The 23,532-nt window shown below is 47.3% G+C and overlaps 1 protein-coding gene across 1 annotated transcript in view; it reads left to right on the plus strand.

The window, feature by feature from the left end:
- Positions 1-23,532, plus strand: part of LOC144178688 (uncharacterized) — a 286,853-nt gene that overhangs the window by 259,422 nt on the left and 3,899 nt on the right. Inside the window, exons 4-6 of the mRNA XM_077706708.1 lie at positions 16,251-16,406; positions 18,425-18,642; positions 22,191-22,326. Coding sequence (XP_077562834.1) covers positions 16,334-16,406; positions 18,425-18,642; positions 22,191-22,326 — 427 coding nt within the window. The 5' untranslated portion in view covers positions 16,251-16,333. The remainder of the gene's footprint in view (positions 1-16,250; positions 16,407-18,424; positions 18,643-22,190; positions 22,327-23,532) is intronic.

Below are 23,532 nucleotides of genomic sequence, written 5' to 3' on the forward strand. Positions count from 1 at the left end.
GGGAAACCAGCCCTGTTAAGTACCTTGGTACGCCGCTTGAATGCTACCAGGACAGCGAACCGTACTGGCGGGCCCAAACGCAGGAAATACGGGAAAAAGGGGAAAAGTGGAAAGGGGCCTTTCTATCAATGTTTGCGAAAGCGACCGTATGTAATTTATTTTTTGTTGCCAAGCTGTGGTATGTTATGCAAGTGTTACATTGCTCACGTGTGAATGTGCAAAGAATGCACCGAGCATTCGCGGTGTTTATATGGTCTTCCTCCTGGGAAAGGTGTAGCAGGGATAATCTGTTTCGGCGGGTCAAGGAGGGCGGTCTTGGACTGACCCATCTATTTGTCCGCCAGTTAGTGAGCAGATTTCTCTTTTTGAGAGATACGAGCGACCCCTTCTTGCGGACAGTCTGCCAAGTGCGGCTGTCTCACGCGTTACCGGAATTGGTTGTGTCAAGTGTGCATATTCAGGGGCGGATTCAGGGTTATTTTAAAGAGGTTGTAATGTCGGCAAGGTTCCTATCGACTCGTTTTTCTATGCAGTACTTGAGTACAGTGTCGCGGAAAAAATTGTACAAGGATGTGTGTGATAGTCTGTTCCCTGTTCCGCGCTATAGAGCGCTGTACAGTGCAGGGCCAGGGCAGGACGTACTCAAGAGAGTGAAAAGGATGCCTGTGCCGTCGGGGGTGAAGTCTTTTTTCTTCAAACTTCATTCAGGGACACTAACAGTGAAAACATGGTTAAAAGAAAAGGGATTAGAGACACCATGGGGTACAGACTGCACAATTTGCAAACAACCAGAGAACATAGAACACGTTTTCATACACTGTTGGATGGCGGTACACTTTTGGGATGTGATGCAACGAACACTACACAAAGAATTCCCACTTAATTCACATGGTATCCGGTATCTATGCACAGACAATGAAGAAGGGGTCCCCTACGACTTAGTGATGCTTTTGGGCCTCCATAGCATCTGGCGTGCGCGCATGGCCTGGCTCCATGGCGACGCGAATGCTCGACCGGCGCGGCAGTTACTGCGGGAAAGCGTTGCACAATTTGTTGAGGGGCAAAGAACGCTACAGCCAGCTCCTGAGTGGTTGGATTTAGTTGAAACACTAACTGCTATTAAGTAATGAACCAATGACAAAGCCAAGTCGGAGTCACGACTGGCAGCTTTTTGTGTGTGCCTGTTGTATGTGGTGTGTTGAATGACTTGCGTTATGTCGAAGACCGGCAATAAAGAAAAAAAAAATGCAATGATAGCTCAATCGGATAGACGCCGGTTTCATAGCGCGATGGACCCAGGTTCGATTCCAACCACGGGAAGCGTTCCTTTCCTTAGGCTCGCAGTCCTCACACCTGCCCCTCGGCTCTTTGCCATCTCGCCAGTTTCCCGCACACTTCTTGGCCTGGCATTTTTGTTTCCGCAGTCTTCGCATCTCAATTGCAAATATGGGCGAATTTCTTCCCTTTTCTTTCTTTTGCGTAGCCAAGCCTAACAGGATGGCGTCGAGTCTAACGGGATTTGCGAGCAAAAATAGTGAAGGAGCGTGTGTTGGGAACTGACCAGCGAAGTTACCCTCCCAGCATCTGTACAAGTTTTTTTTTTTTTTTTTTTTTTTTTTTTTTTTTTTTTAATGCGACGGTCTAGTCTGTCAAAACAAATTATGAAACGCCGGAAATAAGAAATTTCTTCCCATTTCCCCGACTTCGGTATGACATAGTTTTCGCTGTCCCAATTCCTTCGAGGCGCACATTCCGATTGCCTCTCTCTAGTTCTTACAGCAATGCCGCTGACATGCCAATGATTAATTTCCGAGCGCTTTTATCGAGTTTTCGCTTTCGCGCACTCTTCGGCCTCAGAACGGCGAGAAGTCATAATCCGACTCGCTAATCGTCGTCGGTACTTTTCTTCGTCATTGGTATTTTTTTAATATCTTCGCAAGGTTACTCAACGTGCGAACCCATTTTCTCGTTGTTTTTCCGTATCCCGGGCACGTTTTCTGTCACCGCCCGTCGGAACGCCTGCTACGATTAATTACGGAATTCGCAAATGTTCGAGCTTAATTTTCAGTTGGGAGTTGAACTGCAAACCAAATTTGAGGTTTCGGAAAAGATAAAAGCGTAAAGGAACTGACACACGTGATTCAAGCGGTAAGGCGATCACGCGTTCCGCTGAACCAAGCGGACTAAGCGTGCGAGAAATCTTCCTGCGCTCCTGTCGCTGAATTCTCCACTCTTTTACATCGACGCTGCTTGACAAGAATTGATGGCGCGCCGAATTGGTTCGTACTCCCCCCCTCATCCCGCCCTCCCTCCCCTTCCACATGCACGCAGTGAACATGCGCGGCTCCAGCGTTCAGGGAATGTTTTTGCAGGAGATGAGAGCTCGGGGGGCGGTGGTCCCAGCGTCGCTTCAAACCAAAATCAATATTCCGATCGTCTCACCCACCCACCTACCCCTCCGCGCGCATCATATACAACTCTCCGATTGTCAAAATGGTTTTGGGGAAAGTGGTAGAGCGCCAAAAATGGAACACTAGGGAGAAGAAGGGAAAGGGAGACTGTTTCCTATTTCCGTGCCGGCATACTCGCTATCGCTGCTTGCTTGTTCTACGCGGGAGGACAGTATCGAACTACGGGTAGCGTTGAACAAAAAAAGGGTGAACAGAACAAAACAAAGATAAAAAAAAAACTTTCTTTTCTCGGTTGCTCCCGGACGCAGTCAGTTTTCCCTTTTGCTTTGGCGTGATGAGGAAAGAGGCAAAACAAGGTAGAGACGGGCTCGATTTCTTTCGAGAACCCAGGACGAACGATAAATGACTCAGCGGGCACATTTTCTCGTGATTGCGAGCGGTAAGATTTGCTGTTGTTGAACTAAGCTCTACGCCAATGTAAACAGGATCGTTTGATACGAAACCTATACCGTCACCGAAGAAGAAAAAAAGAACGTAAAATTGGAGGCAAATTTCTTCTCGACGAGACACTCCTGAACTTGTCGCTCCAAATTTAAATGCTATATGAGCAGGCCAAATGCCATGGTGGCCGACATTAGTGCCTGGCACAATCAATAGTTCCCAATCAACGCTCTCGCATTCATACTTGTTAAACGTTAAGTGCTAACTGCATGTGTCGGGTACGGTAAAAATTTTGACATTCAATGCTCGATGAAGGACGACGTTGAGTTCGCTTAAACGAACGAAAGAAAACAGCGGTATTCTATCGACATCAGCAATGTGGCGAGAGTGCAATACGAAACTATATCAGTACTTCTTATGGAAGCTGAGCGTTAAAATATAGATTCTTGGGGTACATCTCACGTTTAGGATAACATATTATTTGGTATTCCTACTGAACATTGCCTACCATCAAATCCAGTTTTTGTGTCACTGAAAAAAAAAAACGTTTCTTTTATACTTTGTTGCCTTTCAACAGCCACACTTGAGCATCTCTGGATCTAATTCGAACACGACGCGTGTAATAACACTTATATCAGATTGCTTCACAATCTGACAATCACCTTAGGATCACATTTCCACAGCAAGCCAATATATATTTTGGTAGCTACATAAAAATGATACCTGGAATAACGCTACAATCGTACGAGGTGTTAAGTTCTTTTGCAACGTAGACATTATTTTGTAATATAGCATATTATTGTTTATCGACAGTAAGTACGAGAACAAAAATGGAACAAGAATGAAGCAAGAATGTAGCCAGAGTACAACACGCCTACCGCAACCCTTTACTGCAGCGTGAGCAGTCGATGAAACCTAAGGTTTTTGCCTCGTCTCCATGGACGAAAATATCGGCATTACTGTCATTGTCCTACTTTTGACGCGAGATTGGCCAAGTAGCGAGATCCGCGCAATCTCGACGAAAATCAAAGGTGCTCGTAGTCAACACATGCTGCCGTTGACGCACATCCCATTAAAAACAACAAAAAAACATACAAAAAAAGTTATTGCATCGACATGCAATAAAACTTGGTCAACTTTTCGCCCTGAAACAAACGTGCAAATTTATATTGACAGTTTAGCGCATTTAAAATGGAAAACTGTCATAAAATGGAACTCTATTGGTCTGGGAAACCAACAGAAGAATGACGACATCGTAACTTCGGCTCGCTTTCTTTCCAAAATCGTTTGTTTTCCTTTATTTCGTCTCGTTTTGGAGCACCTGAGAGGGATTCGATCGGTATCCCTTCAAAATACGAAACAAAGCTGGGGGGGAGGACCACTTCTTTTTAAAAAATAAATCAGTGCGGCCGGTGCGGGGTCGAATAGGGCGCGGCCAAACAGACGCTTCCTTCGGCACCGGGAAGTTGAATTGTGTGAGAGAGAGAGAGAGAGAGAGAGAGAGAGAGAGAGAGAGAGAGAGAGAGAGAGAGAGAGAGAGAGAGAGAGAGAGAGAGAGAGAGAGAGAGAGAGAGAGAGAGAGAGAGAGAGAATAAGATGGGTAAGGGGGAGAGTGTCATGAGTGAAAGAAGACGAGAACAAAGAAGACGCAAGGCACGCGGAACGAAAGTCACTGACACCGGCTACGGCGCCGAAGGCTCGCGACCCCGGCACGAGCTTGCGCCAGCGACCAGCCAATGGGACGCGGCCAGCGGCAGCAGCTGGGGGGCACAAGGGGCCGAAGAAGAAGACGGCGAGAGAGCACAGGGACGCTTGAGTGTGGAGCGAGACCGGGATGCGCGGCGGTCGGGCGACCGGACCCGTGCCGTGCCCCAAGAGGTCCTCCTCAACTCCAACCCCCAGAACTTCACCACTGCAAGAACGTCGTCTCGCCGTGCGTCGGTAGGAGACCGCGACGCCCCAAGAGAGCTGCGTTCCCCACAACGGTGCAACGGGAGCTCGGTGCGCGCGCTACCACCCCGGCATTGACACGCCACCTCGACCTTTCAACATCGAAGCATCGCGACGGCGCCTCCGCGACGAGAGGTACGGCAACTCCGTTCCAGCGGCGGATACGTGTTGTGGACTTTTCATTACCGAGCTTTGCCCTCACCCGTCATTACCGGACTTTGACTATTGCCCGTATGCTTGAACTTATTACCGTGTTCTATACCACTTTGTTACCGTTCCCCAATGTTTAGGAGTTCCCCACCATTCTTTAGTTTCCCTACTTCGCTATGTATTTCCTTTGGGGTTTTGGGTATAACATCATAAACTAGTCTCGTTTTCAAACCTTCCTCTTCTATTTATTATTGTCCAACGAACCTGACAATAATTGGCGTCCGCGACAGGACGAGGCTAGTTCATTTTTGTATACTCCTAAACACCCGACATGGAACTGGCAGAGCTAATTGATTTGGGGAAGCGATTGGGATTAAGCGGCGACGAGCTGACAGAGTGGGCACTCGAGGAGCAAAGGCTCTGGCGTGAGGAAATAGCTCTAGATATTGAGGCGGCCAAAAGGATAGCCGAGATAGAAAAGGAGCGCGCGGAAATTGAAAGGGAAACTTTGAAGCTGCGGCAACGACTCGCGGAGATTGAGGCTACGCGTAGTGAGGCTCGTCAATATAAGAATGGCGGGGAAAGCTTTGTTAAAGTACAACATTTCTCCCCACCGACTTCTAATGCAGAGGAGATTCTGCTGCCTTTAAAAGGAGCATTAGAGGTCAAGCAGGCAGGTGAGCCTGAAGTAATCTCAAAACGTCAGACGGTGCCTCGGGCTAAGCGAGGCACCACAACCCCTGTAAAAGTGCGGGAAGCGACATCAAATTTTCTTCTCAGTGCGTCTGCTGGACTCGAGGTTGATGATGTCGTTACGGCTAGGGTGGTGGACATCCTGCCCTCGGATCGCCGCTCTGTAGCGAAACAGAGTCCTGTCAAAGACGAGAAGGTTCCAAAGCCTCAGATTTCAGGCCGAAATGACCAGTTAGTGTCAAAAAGAATACACCCTACTCTCAAGTTAACAAGGCACTACCCTAGTCGGGTAAAGTGTAGAAGTTCAAAAACCAAGCAAAAGAACGGTTGTACCGGGAAAAGAGCTGTATCACGACTCACGAGTGGCTCACGAAATGCAAGCGCCACTAAAAGATATATTGTTCCGTCTTTTCCGCGGTCTGTCAGAAAGTTAGAATTCGCGGGGGAACCATATGATTTAAATGGGAAGCCCTTGAACTACGCGGCCAGACGTGTGTACGTAAGAGGCAGGGAGTGGCACCGTAGCCACTGTCGGAAAAGGGATAAGCTATCTGTCTGATTGCCTTTGTGGTTGATGACTGGTCTGAGATTTAACCTAAATGTCGTGTATAAATGTAGTTGGTGTGTTGACTCATTATCGACTGTGATCAGTGTTTTGTGAGCTCGTATTTGCTCTTGGGGACGTTCCAAGTGCATTTGTGATGACTAGATATTCTGTGACTGCTCCCCAAGGACTGTGTACATGGTGTGTCGGACATGAGTGAGCAGACATTTTTCAGGGAAAATGCTTAAGTGGGGGGATATTGTCATGAGTGAAAGAAGACGAGAACAAAGAAGACGCAAGGCACGCGGAACGAAAGTCACTGACACCGGCTACGGCGCCGAAGGCTCGCGACCCCGGCACGAGCTTGCGCCAGCGACCAGCCAATGGGACGCGGCCAGCGGCAGCAGCTGGGGGGCACAAGGGGCCGAAGAAGAAGACGGCGAGAGAGCACAGGGACGCTTGAGTGTGGAGCGAGACCGGGATGCGCGGCGGTCGGGCGACCGGACCCGTGCCGTGCCCCAAGAGGTCCTCCTCAACTCCAACCCCCAGAACTTCACCACTGCAAGAACGTCGTCTCGCCGTGCGTCGGTAGGAGACCGCGACGCCCCAAGAGAGCTGCGTTCCCCACAACGGTGCAACGGGAGCTCGGTGCGCGCGCTACCACCCCGGCATTGACACGCCACCTCGACCTTTCAACATCGAAGCATCGCGACGGCGCCTCCGCGACGAGAGGTACGGCAACTCCGTTCCAGCGGCGGATACGTGTTGTGGACTTTTCATTACCGAGCTTTGCCCTCACCCGTCATTACCGGACTTTGACTATTGCCCGTATGCTTGAACTTATTACCGTGTTCTATACCACTTTGTTACCGTTCCCCAATGTTTAGGAGTTCCCCACCATTCTTTAGTTTCCCTACTTCGCTATGTATTTCCTTTGGGGTTTTGGGTATAACATCATAAACTAGTCTCGTTTTCAAACCTTCCTCTTCTATTTATTATTGTCCAACGAACCTGACAAGAGGGAGAGAGAAAGATGGAGAGTGGAAATGAAGAGGGAATGGCAGAGGGAGAGCAGAAGAGAAAAGGGGAGAGGAAGAGGGAGAGTGGAAATGGAGAGGGGAAGAGGGGGTGAAGGAAGCACCAGGAGGACCAGAGGTCAGCTGCCACTGAAAATGTGACGCCCGCTCAATACACCGCACGGTAAAAGAGAGACACCAGAAGGCAAAAGATGAGCTCTCGTCCCTTCCGCGAATCAAAGCAAGAAGTTGCTTTTGAGGCCACAAGAGAACGCGATCCACCCGAGAGGAGCTCCTCCGGTGAGACCACAGCGGTGTCCAATGAAGCTGACTCGGCAGCCTTGAGCAAATCAGGCGGAAGGAAGAGGGGAAGAAAAGAGCACACACGGCGGCTAGAAATTCATTTCCCAGGAAAAACGAAGCCTCGGCTTTGATTGGATGAAAGCTGAAAGGAGACGAACGTTGGAGCAGTGCGATGGAATGAAAAGGTAAAACTCACGTTTGCAACATTCGTTTGCTTAGTTTGCTTAAATTTATTAGTTTTGGAGGGCGGTTTTTGTATCGATCATCTGCTTATAGCTAAGGACGGCATCACGTTTAAACGTTAGCGATGATTTCCCGGCCACGCGTAAACGCTCATTGCTTGAATTAAGATAATGTCTATGCTCGCTTCCGCGTATACGTTGTACAGAGTGATGGCGACAATTTTGAAGGCTGAATGGCCATTACGTGCACTTTTTTTTTTCCTCCTGCCCTTAACTACATCCTAATGACGGTTGTTTCGGCACGCTAAAAAAGAATCTATTTTCAATATGATGATGATGATGGTTGGTGTTTAATGGCGCAAGGCCGATGAGGTCAAAGAGCGCCAGAGGAATTATTTAATGAAAAGACGTGATTACCACAAAAGGTAGGTATAAAACGTGTAAACTGGACATAGGAAGATCAATAAAGATAATGGTGATAGCTGGTGTATAGGGCCAGATTTGATTATGCATAATAGGAAATGAGGTTTAAAAACTTAACATCTGACAAATACTTAAACAAGCGTTTCACAGAAACCATGGCATCGTCACCCAGAAACAACGATGGGTGTAGGGGAATATGTTGTCTGCAGAGTTCTCTGAAGTGTTTGTGTCGACCTATTTTAAATATGCTTTAGAAAGAACTTAATATAAAGCTCCAGGTTTTCAAAAAGCTACGAGTATTATTATTTTTATTATTTCTCTCCAAGCCTCTGACATGGGTGAAACTTTGAGCTAAGGACGTGCTCAGTAGTTCGAAATGATTTCCCTGCGCCATGCCAACGTTATCTGAAGCTCGTATCTAACCCTAGCGCGACAGACGAGACACGCAGGAGAATAACCACCCGACAAGCGCTGGAAAGGGCAGGACAGCGCTCACCCTGTTGTTATTCTCCTGTCTGTCTCGCCTGTCGCGCAGCAATTAGGTGTGAACACGTACAACTCACCCAACTTGCAATTTTCCTACGTTACCTGAAGCCTCTCGCCTCCGCATTCTGTAAGTTGTCAGAGTGGACCGTTCAGGCTCGCATGCTTAGATATTACGGGACCTCCATACTAAAAGCAGATCACTCAGGCTATAGCTTGCGCTACTTTCAGGAGCGCACTTTGGCTGCCTCAAAGGCTTGAAGGGGAAGGTGCCTGAAACGGGGAAACGTTGGTACAGAAAACACTTGCTGGAACGAAGTCGCCCAAGTCAAAATCTTGCTTTATTCGAAGTGTTTCATGGTTCCCGATTTAGAGCAAATTATCTCCGCTTTTAACAAAGTATCGATTATACCAAAGCCAGTTTTTTGTTCCGAGGATTTCGTTATGGCGAGTTAAGTAATAACTCTGAGGATACATAAGCCCTTATTCTGGATTGTGAATAGGAAAGAGTGATTACGCAGTTCAACGCTCTGGGGATCACGTGGCGCCCAAAAGATATGCAGGTATTGTGGGCGCCGCCGTGGAAGCGAAGCTGCCGCAGTGCGGCAGTGCACCACGGGAGCACCCTTGGTTCACCGATAACTGCTGCGCCGCTGTGTGAGACCAGCTCGTACGGCAGGCAGGCGCATACCCGCGTTCACACCAATAGGAGCTTTCCACGTTGCACGCTAGGCCTATGCAAAGCCACTCGTCTGCTCGAACAAGTAAATGACGCTCCACAAACACCGACCGCAGCCAACGCGTGTGCAGCTTGCGAAATTTCGCGAACTTACGGGTCCACGAGGAACCAAACTATACGAATATTTTACTTTGTTCGTTGGAGTAAAATTCAGCGCTAAAAGCGTAAGAGCCTTGACGGGACAGATATGCATTATTAGCCAGAAGTACGAAACCACTTTACGAGTGAATGTTTTGCACTGTGGTCGCGTAGAAAAAATGCCAGGTTTTGGGTTGATTGACTAAGTTTGGACTGCTCCACGTTGTTATTAGGAATGAGACGCGGCTTTGTTGGGCCTTTGCGGTACAAAATTAATTGAATTATGTGTTCAGTGTAACAGTTCTGTGTTCGAATTTCATTTTCTGTGGACTGTATGTGGGATTTGTGGCAAGAACAGTGGATAGAATGATCTTGCTGCTAACAGCAAGTAAAGCCTAAGCTTTACTTGCGAGGTTTACTTACATCGTTGGGAATAACAACTAAAAACTGTATAAATGTGTTACACCTGTGCCACACGTACACGAAAAATGACATTAAGTGTTTAAGGCACTAAGATAATGAATGACATTATTTGGGCGGGCCGGGCTACATGCGAAAACGCAAAGGCATTAAATGTGTTAGGCATGAAGGTATAATGACCAGAAAAAGAAATGCACTTGTATTTTAGGAGTTTTAACTTAGAGAAAATCGTCTTACAATTGTTTAAAAATGTTTTTTTGTGTGTGAAATCGTTATGAGAAATAGTGCTTTTTAAAAAATGGTGTGAGCCGTTGCTAGAAGTGGCTTCAGCAGCTGGCGTCGCCTGCCAGTGATAGCCAAATCCGAAAAATTCAAAACGACGAGTATCGCGATGTTTTGCGCTGTTTTAGTGAACTTGGTCTCCTTCAGAACTTCGCCACCAAGAGTGCACAACAAATCGTCTCAATTTCCGCGTTAACACTCATGTGTTGAGAGATTCGTTGGTTTCGTTTGGTGCTCATCGCGTTCGAGAGTAGACAGTTTGAAGGCGTTCGTGAAGGCAAATAAGTTGTGCGGAACACCTCAAACCAAAAGTTACATGAGAGCGAATGGCACTAGATTTTTGCGTGTAGCAGCGGATTAATGGCCTTAAAACGTAAAGCATTCAGCACTTAATGTCATTTTTCGTGTACGTGTGGCACGGGTATTAGGCAGGTTGGTACGGTAACGTCTTGGCAAAAGCGCGAAAAAAGAAGACGAACGAAGTGCTTATCTTGTTCGCTGTGTTCGTCCTCATCTTTTTTCGCGCGGTTGCAAAGATAACAACTAATTCCTGCGTCCCTAGAGAGCGCTGGCGTTCCTTTGTGTTCGTAATAAAGGCAACATGCTTTGGTGCATGCCCCGCGGTAACAGAAAATTACTGGCATCACGGGAGCGATGCAAATAACGTTGACGGCTGCCATTGCAATCCTGAGACTTTTGTTTCGAATTTCACCTCAACAGTACGTGCTTGCTTGCTAAATGGTTAGCGCACACAATGTGAAAGACTCACTCGCCCCGAAAGCACCAAAATCGGTGCAGACAGCCAAAAAACAGCCATAGAGAAGTCGCCTGTTCAATGAAACGCTAGAGCGAGCGGGAACTAGACAAAAATTATCATTCTGCGGTGCCTCGGGGTTAAATTTGTTTTAAACGTGGATGAAATATTCTATTACCCGCCTCCGTATTGCAACTTGCAGCAAGAATTCCCATCTCGCTATGTGCTCTGACTAATCTTTGTCCCTAACAAGTCTCAATTTTCGCTGAAAGTAGGAAGGCGATGCAAGCTTTAATATTTTAGCTTAAAATTGGCTCGTATGCGGCAGACAGTTTCGACACTTCCTCTTTGTTAGAACTAGGAACTATTCGTTATCGTCCTTACAAAGTTCCGAGTTTCGTAAACCTACGGTGAACAGAAAGAGGAACGCACAAAAAAAAATGCTGCCTTGTCTGAAAATGGGAACTTGTTGTATTCTCTGATAATGACACAAGTAATGGAGAAAACGACTGTTCCAGTTACAGATAATTTTTTATCGAAATTTGTATCACCATTAGTGTTGTGTTTGAGATGGAAAATGCATGGGGCGTATTAACGACTGTGAGGTAACACGAGTGTCGTGTCATTCAGTTCAAAAATATACGCAAGTAAAATAGTCTACTTATGAGCTTGCAGAAGCGTTGACTTTCAAAGCATCCTTTGTGAGCTGTCTATATTTTGCTGTTCTTCAAGCTAGTCAAATAAGCCAACGAGAAGCGAGGATTCGCCTTTTGTCTGGTCGCTGACGGCTACGTATGTATGATTGCGCGAGTTTCAATTGTAAACTGCGCTGTGCGCGTATGTTTCTTTTAGAGTATACTAGAAAATTTGGCAATGCCTGCCCTCCCCCCTCTTTGCCCCTCCCCACCCCCTCCCCCTCCACACTCCACACCTCCAGTCTCCACCCGCACACGCAATAATTTCTTTGTACTCGCAAGGGTAGGATTATTGTGCGTTAGCTGCTATGCCGGATGATTTAGGAACCTGTACACTTCACGACTCTACCACTCCGTGACGTGTGGGCTGTGAAATCCAGATTATTTCACTTGACAGTCGCGACCAACCTAGAGACGGCGGCAGGTTACATTTCTGTTATATTTCGTTTTTCTTATTGCCCAATTCACGCATAACCAAAAACATTTCGTCAACGCTTTCGCCAACTTGTTGACTTATGGATTCCTTTGTTTCTTTACATTTCGATGCTTTCAACGTCATACTGTGGCTGCAAACTACATCTTGAACAAAAAAAAGGACGTTAGAAGAAAACACGCCACTAGACAGCATTGTCTCCGTGTTTCCTTCTAACATCCTGTTTTTTGTTCGAGCTGAAGTTTGCAGTCGATATAAAGCAACTCGCTCAGCCCAAAGTAAATCAAATTATGGCTTCTTCAATAGCTATTTGGCTTGGCTCTAGCTAGCGAAACATTGAAAAAATCTTCAAATAATTCTACAAACGGGACTATTAAACGATACAAAATAAGCAAAAAGAATACGAATCGCGTGATTCATGTGTGTTCAGTCATTCTAAAGCATGATTATTTCGTGTGTGCTGCAGAATTTCAGCGTTAAAATGAATTTCGATGCCAAAGGGGAGTTCCTCTCTGTCTTCAAAAAAAAAAAAATTCAGCTGTTGATATCAAACAGCCGCAGACAATCTTCTTCGGAATCGATTTTGTTTTTCGTGTATTCGTTTCTCACTCCCATAGTTTGGGCACATGCGCAGGTGTGTGCGTGTGTGTTCCGTTTATCACCTACTTTCATTCCACATATATAATAACCTAGCTCGGTACCTAACAAAGTTGTTGTTCTGGACATTACAGCGCAATAGTCGTCATTTCAGGCTCGTCTATACGCATCCTCTAAATGTGGTAGAAGGCAGTCAATTTGTATTTAATTTCGTGTACAAATCCATTCAGGGCTGATTACTTCCACGTGTACTGAACATCGTACACATTTCAAAATGATTGTTTTCATGGGCAGTCCGAAATTCTTTGAGGGGAATATCATGGCTAAACTTCACCGTCGAATAAATACTAGCCGTTTACATGTAACATTTGAAACGGAATAATGAGAGGGCTACACCAACACGAAGTCTTCGCAGCAAGACCTCCTCCCAGCGAGCGAGTCGGCTAGGGAAGTCCGTTCCACACGGTGGAATTAGAGTTCGTGTGGCGCGACGAAGATCTTTCCTTTGTAAAAACTGTCCTGGGGTATCTAATGTTAATAAAGGCGATGGTCGTGGAACAAATGCAGTGTGGCAGGCACCATCCGCTGCAATGTGAGCTGAAAGCGTATTTCGCCGGACCCACGAGAGCCGCAGAGGGCAGAGGTACGTATCCAGTATGTCATGAATGTCCCTCGACATAGCCGAGTTGTTATTCACTCGACGTAAATCACGTATGGCTGCCGTGGAGTCTGTATAAATTTGTAAAGTAGTACCTCCAGGGGCTTGATGAAGAGCAGGAGTTAGTGCTTGCAAGCCGTCCCGGATGGCCGTAAGCTCAGCCAGCATAAACGGCAGGGTGCGGTGCGTTTCGTAGAAGCACGTTTGACAGGCCTCTGGGTGGGAAGGACATTGTAGTGTTGTCGTCACCACGTAGTCCTTGGCCCCAGCGTTCACAAATGCCTGCACCACCTGGGTTGAGACTCAGCCGCCAGTTCTTGTGCGACCGCGAAAAGCGTATCAGTATGCCCATTGCATCGATTGTGAAGTCGCGTTAGTGGCCTGTTGTCGGTCACCTGGTGGTATAGCCAAGGTGGCCGGTAACTACGCAGGCTGGAGATGTGGGTAGTGAACGTCCCATGTAATTTCCTAACGCCGCTGCCTCAGCAACAAAGGTGAGTTTATGCATGCGGGCGGACCGACGCTGATGAACAAGCTCATCCAAGGTGTTAACTTGAGCTTCAGCCTGGAGAGCAGGGATCGGTGTTATCCTAGAGAGGCAGGTAATTGCACGCATTGCGGCTCGGTTAATTGCCTCAAGTCGAGCCCACTCCGCCTGGTTCAGGTGTTGGAATTGTGCCTGGTAAACAAGCCGAGGCTGGAGTACAGACCGCACCAATAGACGGGCCATTTTGGAACAGGAGCCACCAGACGTCTGTGAGATGCGTCGGATGAGGTGGAGCATCTGTCCCACTTTTTGGCGAGCTGAACGTATCCACATAGACGCTGACCCGGACGCATAAATTTCTAATCCAAGCACGCGAAGTGAGGTGGCAGTGCGTACTGGTCGCACGCAGAGTTGCAATGCGATTGGAGACATCGCCAGTCGGCGACGGCCCCAAGCACTGGCCACAGGCAGAATAGCTATCTTTTCGACGGAAAGTGTCAGTCCAGCATATTCGCACCATTTCTGCGTGTCAGACAAGGCTTGTTGGAGGCACGCGGTTTGCCGAGTAAGGTCTGAGTGTACAGTCCACACTGTGATGTAATCCGCGTACATCAGAAAGTGCATGTCAGGCATAGAGCCGAGATGCCAGGCCAGCGGTAACATAATAATATTAAAAAGGAAGGGCGAGATTATCGATCCCTGAGGCACTCCGCGGACAGGCGTAAAGTGACCGTAACTCGTCCCACCAATGCGAACCGAAAAGGAACCGTCCTGACTCTCGCTAATCATTTTTTAGCAGCGGAGCTGTTGTAGGTCGAGCCTTTTCGTAAGTCTGCTGTATGTCATGCGTCACGCAGGTGGCATCACAGAAACCGGTTCCCAGACCCACCGATAGAGGGCGAAGTGGTCTTGCGGTGCGGGTTCCTCTCCGTCCCTCCTGGGGAATGGAGAGGAGAGCAAGCCTCCCACCGCTGACGTTTAGCTGCTTGTTCCTCTGCACAGCCGAAGAATTTGCGCGGCAATGGTGCTGCCGTTCTCGCGCGAATGTCTGTTGGCATTCCACACAATAAAAGCACGGATTCGCTGTTTCAGCAGACTTCACTCGTAGTGGAACTGGGTTTATTTTTAAAGCAAAGCTTACTAGCTCTACCAGCCAACGGTTCTGTCGTGGCGTGAGGTACAACAAACCCTTAAAACGTCGGAGGCGGAGGCTGGGAAGGGGGGGGGGGGGGGGGGGAGGGGGGGGAGGGGGGGAGGGAGGGCGGAGGGTTTCTCTCATAGAGAACACTAGATATGGCGCCGCGAATTTCCCAGCGCTCCCCGCGTGGGAGTGCCTGCTCGCTGGCTGCGGCATCGGCGGTACGACTTTGTCGTCTGCTTCAGCGGCGGTTGTTTTGACCCTGTTTCGGTGCAGCTTCGCGTACATTGCGCGGTGCCATTGCACGGCTTGATTAACTTGTTTAACTTGATTAACTTGCACGGCTTGCGGGTTACCCCTCCAGGGTAACCCGCACCCGACGGAATCAAGTGGTCGTACGGCGAACATACGTTTGTAGGGCGGGAAAAGAAAATGTACAAACCCCATACAGACATCTGGCCGCTAGAGGAACGCTACCGTTTGCTCCCTGTTTGCCACGAATGGGACTCCGTTTTCTAAATTTCTGATTACCAATTTGATTGTGTTTTAAGAGGTATTACAAAAGGCGAAGGTAGCAACAGGTTCTGATAAATAGTGATTATAAAATTCCCTCAGCTTTCACGCAATTATCACACTTACTAAGCTAACTAGTCTAAATCGGCATAAATGGGAATCGCTAAGCTCACATGCCGCATTGTTTCGCTGTCTGCGCTTGTGTCGCGCGGTGGTGTGGCCCCAAGCTGGCACATCAGGATGGCTAGGTTCCACTGTCTCACCCTTCGAAAGACGCTCCTCTCCGTTTTTTCTCTCCCGACTCACGGCCGGGCTACAGCGGCGGCGTACGCCGCTTTGGCCCGGCCGTGGCCGACGCTGCTGATGCGTTGGCGTTGGGGACGGCTGGTAATTCCAGGTAACGGCTGGCAGAATCTCTGTTTTCACTCTATGTAGAGCCACGTGTGTGAATTCAAATGACGTCGCATGGGCAATCGTTGTGGGTGTCGTTTAAAGCTTTGTTTTCCAACCACCTTCACAGCGTGGATTGGAGTCAATTTTTTTTTTTACATGCTGCCGGCCAACATTTTATTGCCAGCACGATGCAAGGCAGACAAAAAAATGAAAATTCGGCAAACTGGGTAACATTTCATTCCTGTTCCGTACGCCAATGAGTTAAATAAAATTTCTTGAATAAACTTCCGGCGACCGAGCTCCTGAACGGCGCTGCATTTTTCTGCATCTCAACTGACTAAAATTACACTAGAACTGCGAACACTAATCTAAGCGGCTTCACAGAAAGGCCACTGATGACCGCAGTGAGTTCGGTTTCGCAGTTTGTCGACGTCTTTCAAAACCCCCTCTCCTTTTTCTCACGACAGCAGCGGCCGCAAGCCGGAGGCGAGGAGCCGCATGAACGTGGCTGGGCAGAGACCTGGCGTCGGGCCGTGGCCGATCTGATGTCATGGCAGGACCATTCTGGAGGCCCACGGGTGCCAGCATTGTTGCACGGGCCGTTCTCGTCGCCTGGCTGCACGGTGCGTCAACGCTTTGGTGTTCCACCATTTAAACTGAGCTCTGCATCCTCTCATGACTGCAATAATCAATATGACTCTCTCATTTGAATTATAAACGCCGTGAAACAGCGAAAAGGTGTTTTACAGGGCCACCGATAAACTAGTCAGAGTACTGGTAAACATAAAAAAAGAGAAGGGAAATCGCAAGGACGAGCCCTAAGCATCAACCAAAGTGTTACACGTGAGTAGCAATCAACTAGCTAGTTTACATCAATTAAACAACGTTATTTCAATGCTAAGTCTAGGATTGTTTCCGGCGTCATTGAGGAGAACACGGCGGAAGTGACTGGTAACAGGTCCCTTGGCATCAGTCAGCAGACGATGTGCAGTGCCACCATAAGCCTGTCCTCCGTGTTTCTGGGCCTTCCAAAAATACGTACCGAGAGCTACTGCGCCTGGCTCTGTGCCCATTTTATTGTGCTCTATGTACGTAGCCACTCCCCCCCTCGTTAGTTCTACCCCTAAAACGTGCCTTTTGAGAACCAATAGCACAGCAGCTGCACAGCCATATAAGTTCGCCTTTGCATAAACAGATACCAAGAAAATGCGGGCCGCTCGTGAGAGCCTGCCTCGCGGCGACCGCCGAACGTTCCAGGCACGCGCAGTGGCTGTAGCAAAAAAAAAAAAAAAAAAACTCCACCGCTGTCGTCAAGCGCTATCGCGCATGTCATGCTTGGTATGAGGAACACGACGATATCGATGCATATGACGATGTCTACTACTAGCACAGTGCAAAGCAACGACGGAACATGTAATAAACAGTTTCAAACTTGTACAGATGCGTGGTGATGTGTCCTTCAGTGCTCACATATAAAGCAATCCTCCGCCTTCGCTATGGTCCAGCCGTAGCGCGACTTAGTGCAAGCTTCGCCAGTTAAGCTGGTGGATGTCTGCAATGCTGAGCAAGACTCTGCATCCACCACTCTCCGCGAAGAAGACGACCACCTCTTATATGCATATGACGACGATTGCTAGCCCCAAAAATTTGCAAATAAAGAATGATACTGAAACTTTCCTATGTTTCCGGCAATGCTCACCTAGAACAGCTTAGCTATTCATCTTGCGCGTGACTGCAAGCTTCCCTGAATTTTTTAGGGGCGAAGCTCCTTAAGGCGTGGATCTGTCCATCCTCGACGTATGTATGTAGCCACCTCTAGTTTAGTTCTTGGATTGTTTACTAGATGGCGTGGCTACCTCTAGTTTAGTTCTTGGATTGTTTACTAGATGGCGGTACTTGTATATGATGAAAAGATGCGCTTGGATTGTTTACTAGATGGCGTGGCTACCTCTAGTTTAGTTCTTGGATTGTTTACTAGATGGCAAGGAGCGTTGTAATAAAATCCGTTCGCTGTTGGCGCGCGCTCGGAGTCGCCCGATGGATAAGGCTAAAGTCTTCTAGTTCACTTTAATAAGGCTGCAGAGCGGCGAGCGCGCAAGGCGGCGGCAGCGCGTGCTCGCAGACAGAATCCCGATGTGCGAGCCCGCGAGGCAGAAGCGCTCCGTGAAGCTGCGCGACGCCGCCGCCAAGATCCTGCCGTACGAGATGATTTCCCCTCAGGAGCTTCGCCCACTCATCATCATTCACCCCGTGGATATGCTGTGAATTTTTTTTTGGAGGGGAGCCTCGCACGGCCATCGTACGTCGGTCTCCCGATCGTCTCTTATTACGAGTTACATTACTCTTGAACTGATCATTGTCGCAACCTGGTTTTACCTTACGATAGTCTTTTTCCCAAGGCACAAGCGGGCACCCACATAGGCCTCTGTCGGATGATCAATCTGGCATAATTTTCCCAGTTTGGCATTGAAGCTTCTGTTTCAAGTATGCAGATTTAAAATAGACAAGCTTGGGTATAGCAACCCATTTAACGAGAAATTTCATTCCAAATTTGTGAGTGAGCTCACTAGTTTTCGCACCGCAGAGGAAAACAGACAAACTTGTGTATTTCTTTTTTTTTTTTTTTTTTCGCACTGCGCAGGCTTCATGACCACCGTGTCGGCCGTGAAGCTAGTGAACGTGGACATCCCGTCCCCGACCACGCTGGGCGAGACCGTGGGGCTGAGCTGCATCTACGAGCTGAACGGCGATCGGCTCTACTCGGTGAAGTGGTACAAGAACGACGTCGAGTTTTACCGCTTCGTGCCCAACGACTGGCCTCCCGGACAGTTCCTACCCCTGCCGGGCGTCGACGTGGACGTACGTTGCGTGCAACACTGCGTGCAAACATGGCAACTGCCGGCTTTTTAGAGCGAAAGCTTTATTAGTGGGACCGATGGCGTCCTGTCAAAAAACGAATGTATTTCCTTATAGTCCGGTTGGTTGACCGAAAAGCTCCGATAATTGATCTCTGGACACTCGGCGCGTGCGTGAAACCGGACTTGTTTGAAAAAGGTTACTTGAAAATCGCGTAGGAGGAATGGTTGTAGAAAGACAATACAGGCACCGACCACGAAGAAGGAGTACGCTAGTATAACTTCATGTCATAGACCACGTGTGGGTATACATTTAGATCGTTCGTGGATGCGTTTACTTTGTACGAAAAAAATTGTCCCATGTATTCGTTCTTCGTTTGCGATTTGAGTCTCTGGAGGTTTGACGATCGATTGGACTCACTTTCAGTGATGCTCAAACGCACTTTAAGGGACGGTTCTGACGCACTTTTGACGCTGGATCTTAGAAATCTTTTGATGTTAGAAAGTGTGGAGAAAGATGTTAGAATTTTGATGTTAGAAAGAGTTCGCGCTTCTCGTAACTTTCTTTAGGAAGGGATAGTAAAATTATTTAACAAAAACAAGACAATATTATTGTTCGAAAATGGAGCTATCATTTCTTTATTCAACGATAGATTAGTCTTTTTAGCAAAAAAATGCTCTTTGGGTGCTTACCGCTGTATGCTAATTTTGGTTTGTTGTAAACCTGCCATAGGCAAGCTAGACCAGCCAATCTATCGTTTTTATTAAACGATGGATTTACTTTTGAACGAAAATATTTTTGGGTGCCTATGGCTCTGTTTGTTCATTTTATTCGGCCGTGACATTGGCAAACTGTAGCAGATGTTGTTTCTGATTATTTTTGTTTTTGCGTTCTCGTCAGGTAAACATATATTTTTAAGGGTTTAACGAAACCACAGCTCATAAGCATTGTGAAACTGAAGAGATCTAACAACGCACAAGTCGCATGCATGTCATCAGCGGTGGGGATTTCACGTAGCTTTGAGGTTAAGTTGAGCTATTTAGCTCTATCCGTGACGTCCACCTAGAGTACAAAAGAACTACCGAATTAACCCGTGTCGTCGCCCTACCAAGGTATGCTTATAAAATCTACAGAAATAATTTACATAATGAAAAAGACATTGACACGGAGAAACAAAAACAGAGATGATAAAATTGCAGTCCACTCTTTACTGCCTTCAATTCTACTGCGGTATTGGCTGTCAGAATGACGAACCGCTTTAAAAAAGGCTAGACATCGCAGGATGTAGAGCTGTTAAAAGTTAAATTGACTCGATTCGCGAAGGAATCAATCAATATATTACCTTAATGCTTTCAGTTCACTTTAGGGAATATGAAAGTGGATTTGGCCCGCTCTCATTTGTTGCACCGTTATGTAGTTATATGCTTGTGATTTCTCACGTAGGCGTGCACTGAAAGTGTACGTCGCGAGCTTATGTTTAGAGCTAGAAAACTGAAGGTGAAATCTGGTGCCCTTCACGGCAGTCTCATGAAATGCCGCAATTACGCCACACTATTTTGCATGTGATTTGATGCTATCTCAGTCATCCTACTTTTGTACCATCAAATCAATATCGAGCTAATGGACGATATTAATTTTGAGGACTTCAAATAGCGCAATTATATGTTCGCATTTTGTGTTCGCATTTTGATCAGATTGTTAAGAAACTAGTAGAGGCCATCCGTATAAATCTGACAATAAAACTTGCGTCCCCAAAACCCCTGTCAATTTGCATGAACAGGAGCGGGTATAATCAGTTTTATGTTCGTGCAATCTTTGGTTCGTGGTACTTGTATAAATTTTTTTTTCTGTCAATGAATTTTTCAGACTGAAGCGAGAGCTTGTTTTAGTTGCTTCTTTATGTACCCTGTCAACGTGCACTTTCCATTTTTCAGTATGCACCATCTAGCCCAACTTTGAGTGTTGCTTCAGTCCAACTTCTTTGCCAGATGAGCAGGTGGCCCTCCAAACCTCTGTAAAAACCTATTGCCTTTGGGCATTGCTTGGTCAGTCCCCTCACCGGTACGATGGCATGAGCGGTGATGGATCGCTGGCAGGCGGTTTCTTGGTTTCTCTTTTTGACACCAGATGAACCTCCAGAGTTAATTAGTGACGGCCTTTTAACACCGAAGCTGTTTAGCAAATGGTTATTTTTCGTGTCCGCAGTTAAAAATACAAAGAAAATGCCGAGCATACGCACTTTGGGAGATTGGCCAAGAATGCCGAGAATACCCACTAAGGGAGATTGGTCACGATTGGTGAAAACAGCAGACACACTTAGAGAGATTGACCAAGATTGGCCAAAAACTAATCCACCGTTCGTCGTAATCGTGGCAACACTTGCTCGCAACGAGAAAGACACGTCATAGCGTACGTTCCTCCACGGCCAATCACGTTCTTTCAATGATTATCACTTCCAAATCAAGATAACGAAAGTTGACGCTTTTAGCAAAAATGATGGAGTAAAGGTCGTTGAGGCAGCAAGAGAAGAAGCAAATAGGTTGTGATGGTCGTGAAGGCTGCGATGGTCGTGAAGGTTGCGTGCAGCTATGTATCTTCAAGTCTTACGCGTTAGTGTCAGCTTCCTTAATTTTTTCGCTGTTTGGCGTTTCATCTGAGATAAATGATGCGAGGCATGATGAATCACTCGCCTCCTAAGTTTCAAAATGAAGCAAGAACTTCGCAATGCAGCCCCCAAATGTCACTTTTATCAGAAATAAATTCCAGTGCTTCTCAACGTCCCAGTTATGTATGTACTTGATCAGTTCCACGGTTTCGATTCCTGCTTGTAAGTGCCTGAATTTTGTTGTGGCTTTCGTTTTGTATTTTTAGTACGTTCCCTTCATACCGGTTTCGGTTTAGGGGAACCTGTATAGTTTGCGCCCTGTTTCCATCTTGCTGGCGGCCGTTTTTCAATACGTGGGCCCTGGGGGCCTATCACCAGTGCCGAGAAGGGCCTTTTGGCTCGCAAACTTAGCTATAAGTGTCTCCGCCCACAGTAACGCATAAAAATGTGAATCTTCATTGGGTACTTTTAAAGAAAAGTGCCGAAAATAACTGAAGGAAGAGAGATCGAACATATTTAGCTGCATAAGTTCCAGCACAGCGCAGCTTCAGACTTTTAGCCCCTGTGAGGTCGTCTTCCAAAAAAAGCACTTGCAGTGAGGATTGTCATTTTCAGCAAAAAGAAGCAGTAAGTGGAAGCGTTACAAGCAGTAGAGAAGATGGCCAGCAGAATACTTTTGGCGATAATTATCATGCATAAGGGCCGTATCAGGTGAAGCTCCGATAGTGTGCCTACCCAAACGAATTGTTTTGTCTTTCGTCAGAGAAGAAAACAGTTGCAACACATTTTCGTACCCGAAAAGGGCTAGTTTTCTTCGCATGGCCCGCTTCCATGTTCATTGCCGTCGGTTGGCGCACGTCAGAAAGGACGCATATTAGGAGTTGCCTTTTGAACTCATTGATTTACATTCATCGCGCTGCATCTTTCTTTCTTTCCCCTCAAACAGCTGGCGCGCTCTGGTCGCACGTCGGTGTATCTCCGCAACGTGAACCTGCACAGCGCCGGCACATACCGCTGCGAGGTGTCAGCGGAGGCTCCTTCCTTCGACACTGTCGGCGGCCAGAAGGACATGGCCGTGCTAGGCAAGCCACTCTTACCCTCGCTTTTTATTGCGATACCGAAATACAGGAAAAATACAGGCGATTAGAGGGGGGTGCTGCCGATTTTAGCGTCACTTTATACTGTTGCTTGATTAGATCAAATTATTGAATTCATTAGCAGCTTTACCAGATATATCAAGGAAGGAAGGTATAAAGGTAAAGGAAAGGCAGGAATGTCAACCAGGTTGTGGACTAATTTGCTATCCTACACGTGGGGAAGGGGAACAATGGGAGAAAAGATGAAAAGCAGTAAAAGAAGGGGAAGGTAAAGAGAGAGCGTAGAAACGTGTGGCCAGCACCACGACGCTATAGGCGATAGAGTTCATTGACTTCACAGAGAACAGTTCCTTGCGCTACAGTCTGCTGTGCAAGTTCGTTGCTTTTAGGAAGCAGAGGAGCGCTTTTGTGCCCTTGTGCGGAGATGACGGTGAAGGCCAGTGGCCCAGGATTTTCTCCTCAGTAAACGGCCGCCGAGAATCGAGCTTCCGTAAAGTTGAGGAGAGCTGCCTTCTTGCCGATGAAAAACGCGGACATTCGCATAGAAGATGGTATATGACTAACTGAAAAAAATAGAGGCTCGTACGTCTCACTGTGTGTCGGTGGTTTACCAAAAAAAAAAATCAGCGAGGCTAAATGGCAGCTTTCTGCAAACATTGCTACACACTTTCATTACGTAAGCAGCAATTGCTGCACTTACAATGAACACTGTGAAACGCTGCTGCACGGCCGCCATCACAGTGGGCCATTCAGCAGTGTATCGCTCCTCACAGCCTAAACCTAGCTGAGGCAGGTTAGAACTATTTTGACGCTGACAACTGCCAATAGCTTATGAGCGGGCCAAGCGGGGAGCTGTTTTCATGCGCCGTGGCACATAAGCGTGCCTGCCCGGGAGCGCGCTGGCAGGCGGCCTACCCTTGGCGACATTCCGTTCCCAGAGAGGTACAAGTCCGTCACTTCCTGTATGAACCCAGCGCCGTCTACTGGTTTGCTTGAAACACTAATTTTATTTCCTTTACAAAGTACTAAAAGAACTCCGCTGTTTGGCCTGGGTAGCCTAGAGGTAGAGTCGGGAGTTTTGGCGCTAACTGGCTGGGTTCGAGCCGCACCAATGCTAAAATAAACATCTGCCAATACCAGTGATTTTTCTCTGGTCAATCTACACATTATTTTTGTAAATAAGGGTATACC

The sequence above is a fragment of the Haemaphysalis longicornis genome, unplaced genomic scaffold, assembly GCF_048455015.1.
Source record: "Haemaphysalis longicornis isolate Haplotype H1 unplaced genomic scaffold, Haemaphysalis longicornis Haplotype H1 scaffold_4, whole genome shotgun sequence".
NCBI classification, from domain to species: domain Eukaryota; kingdom Metazoa; phylum Arthropoda; class Arachnida; order Ixodida; family Ixodidae; genus Haemaphysalis; species Haemaphysalis longicornis.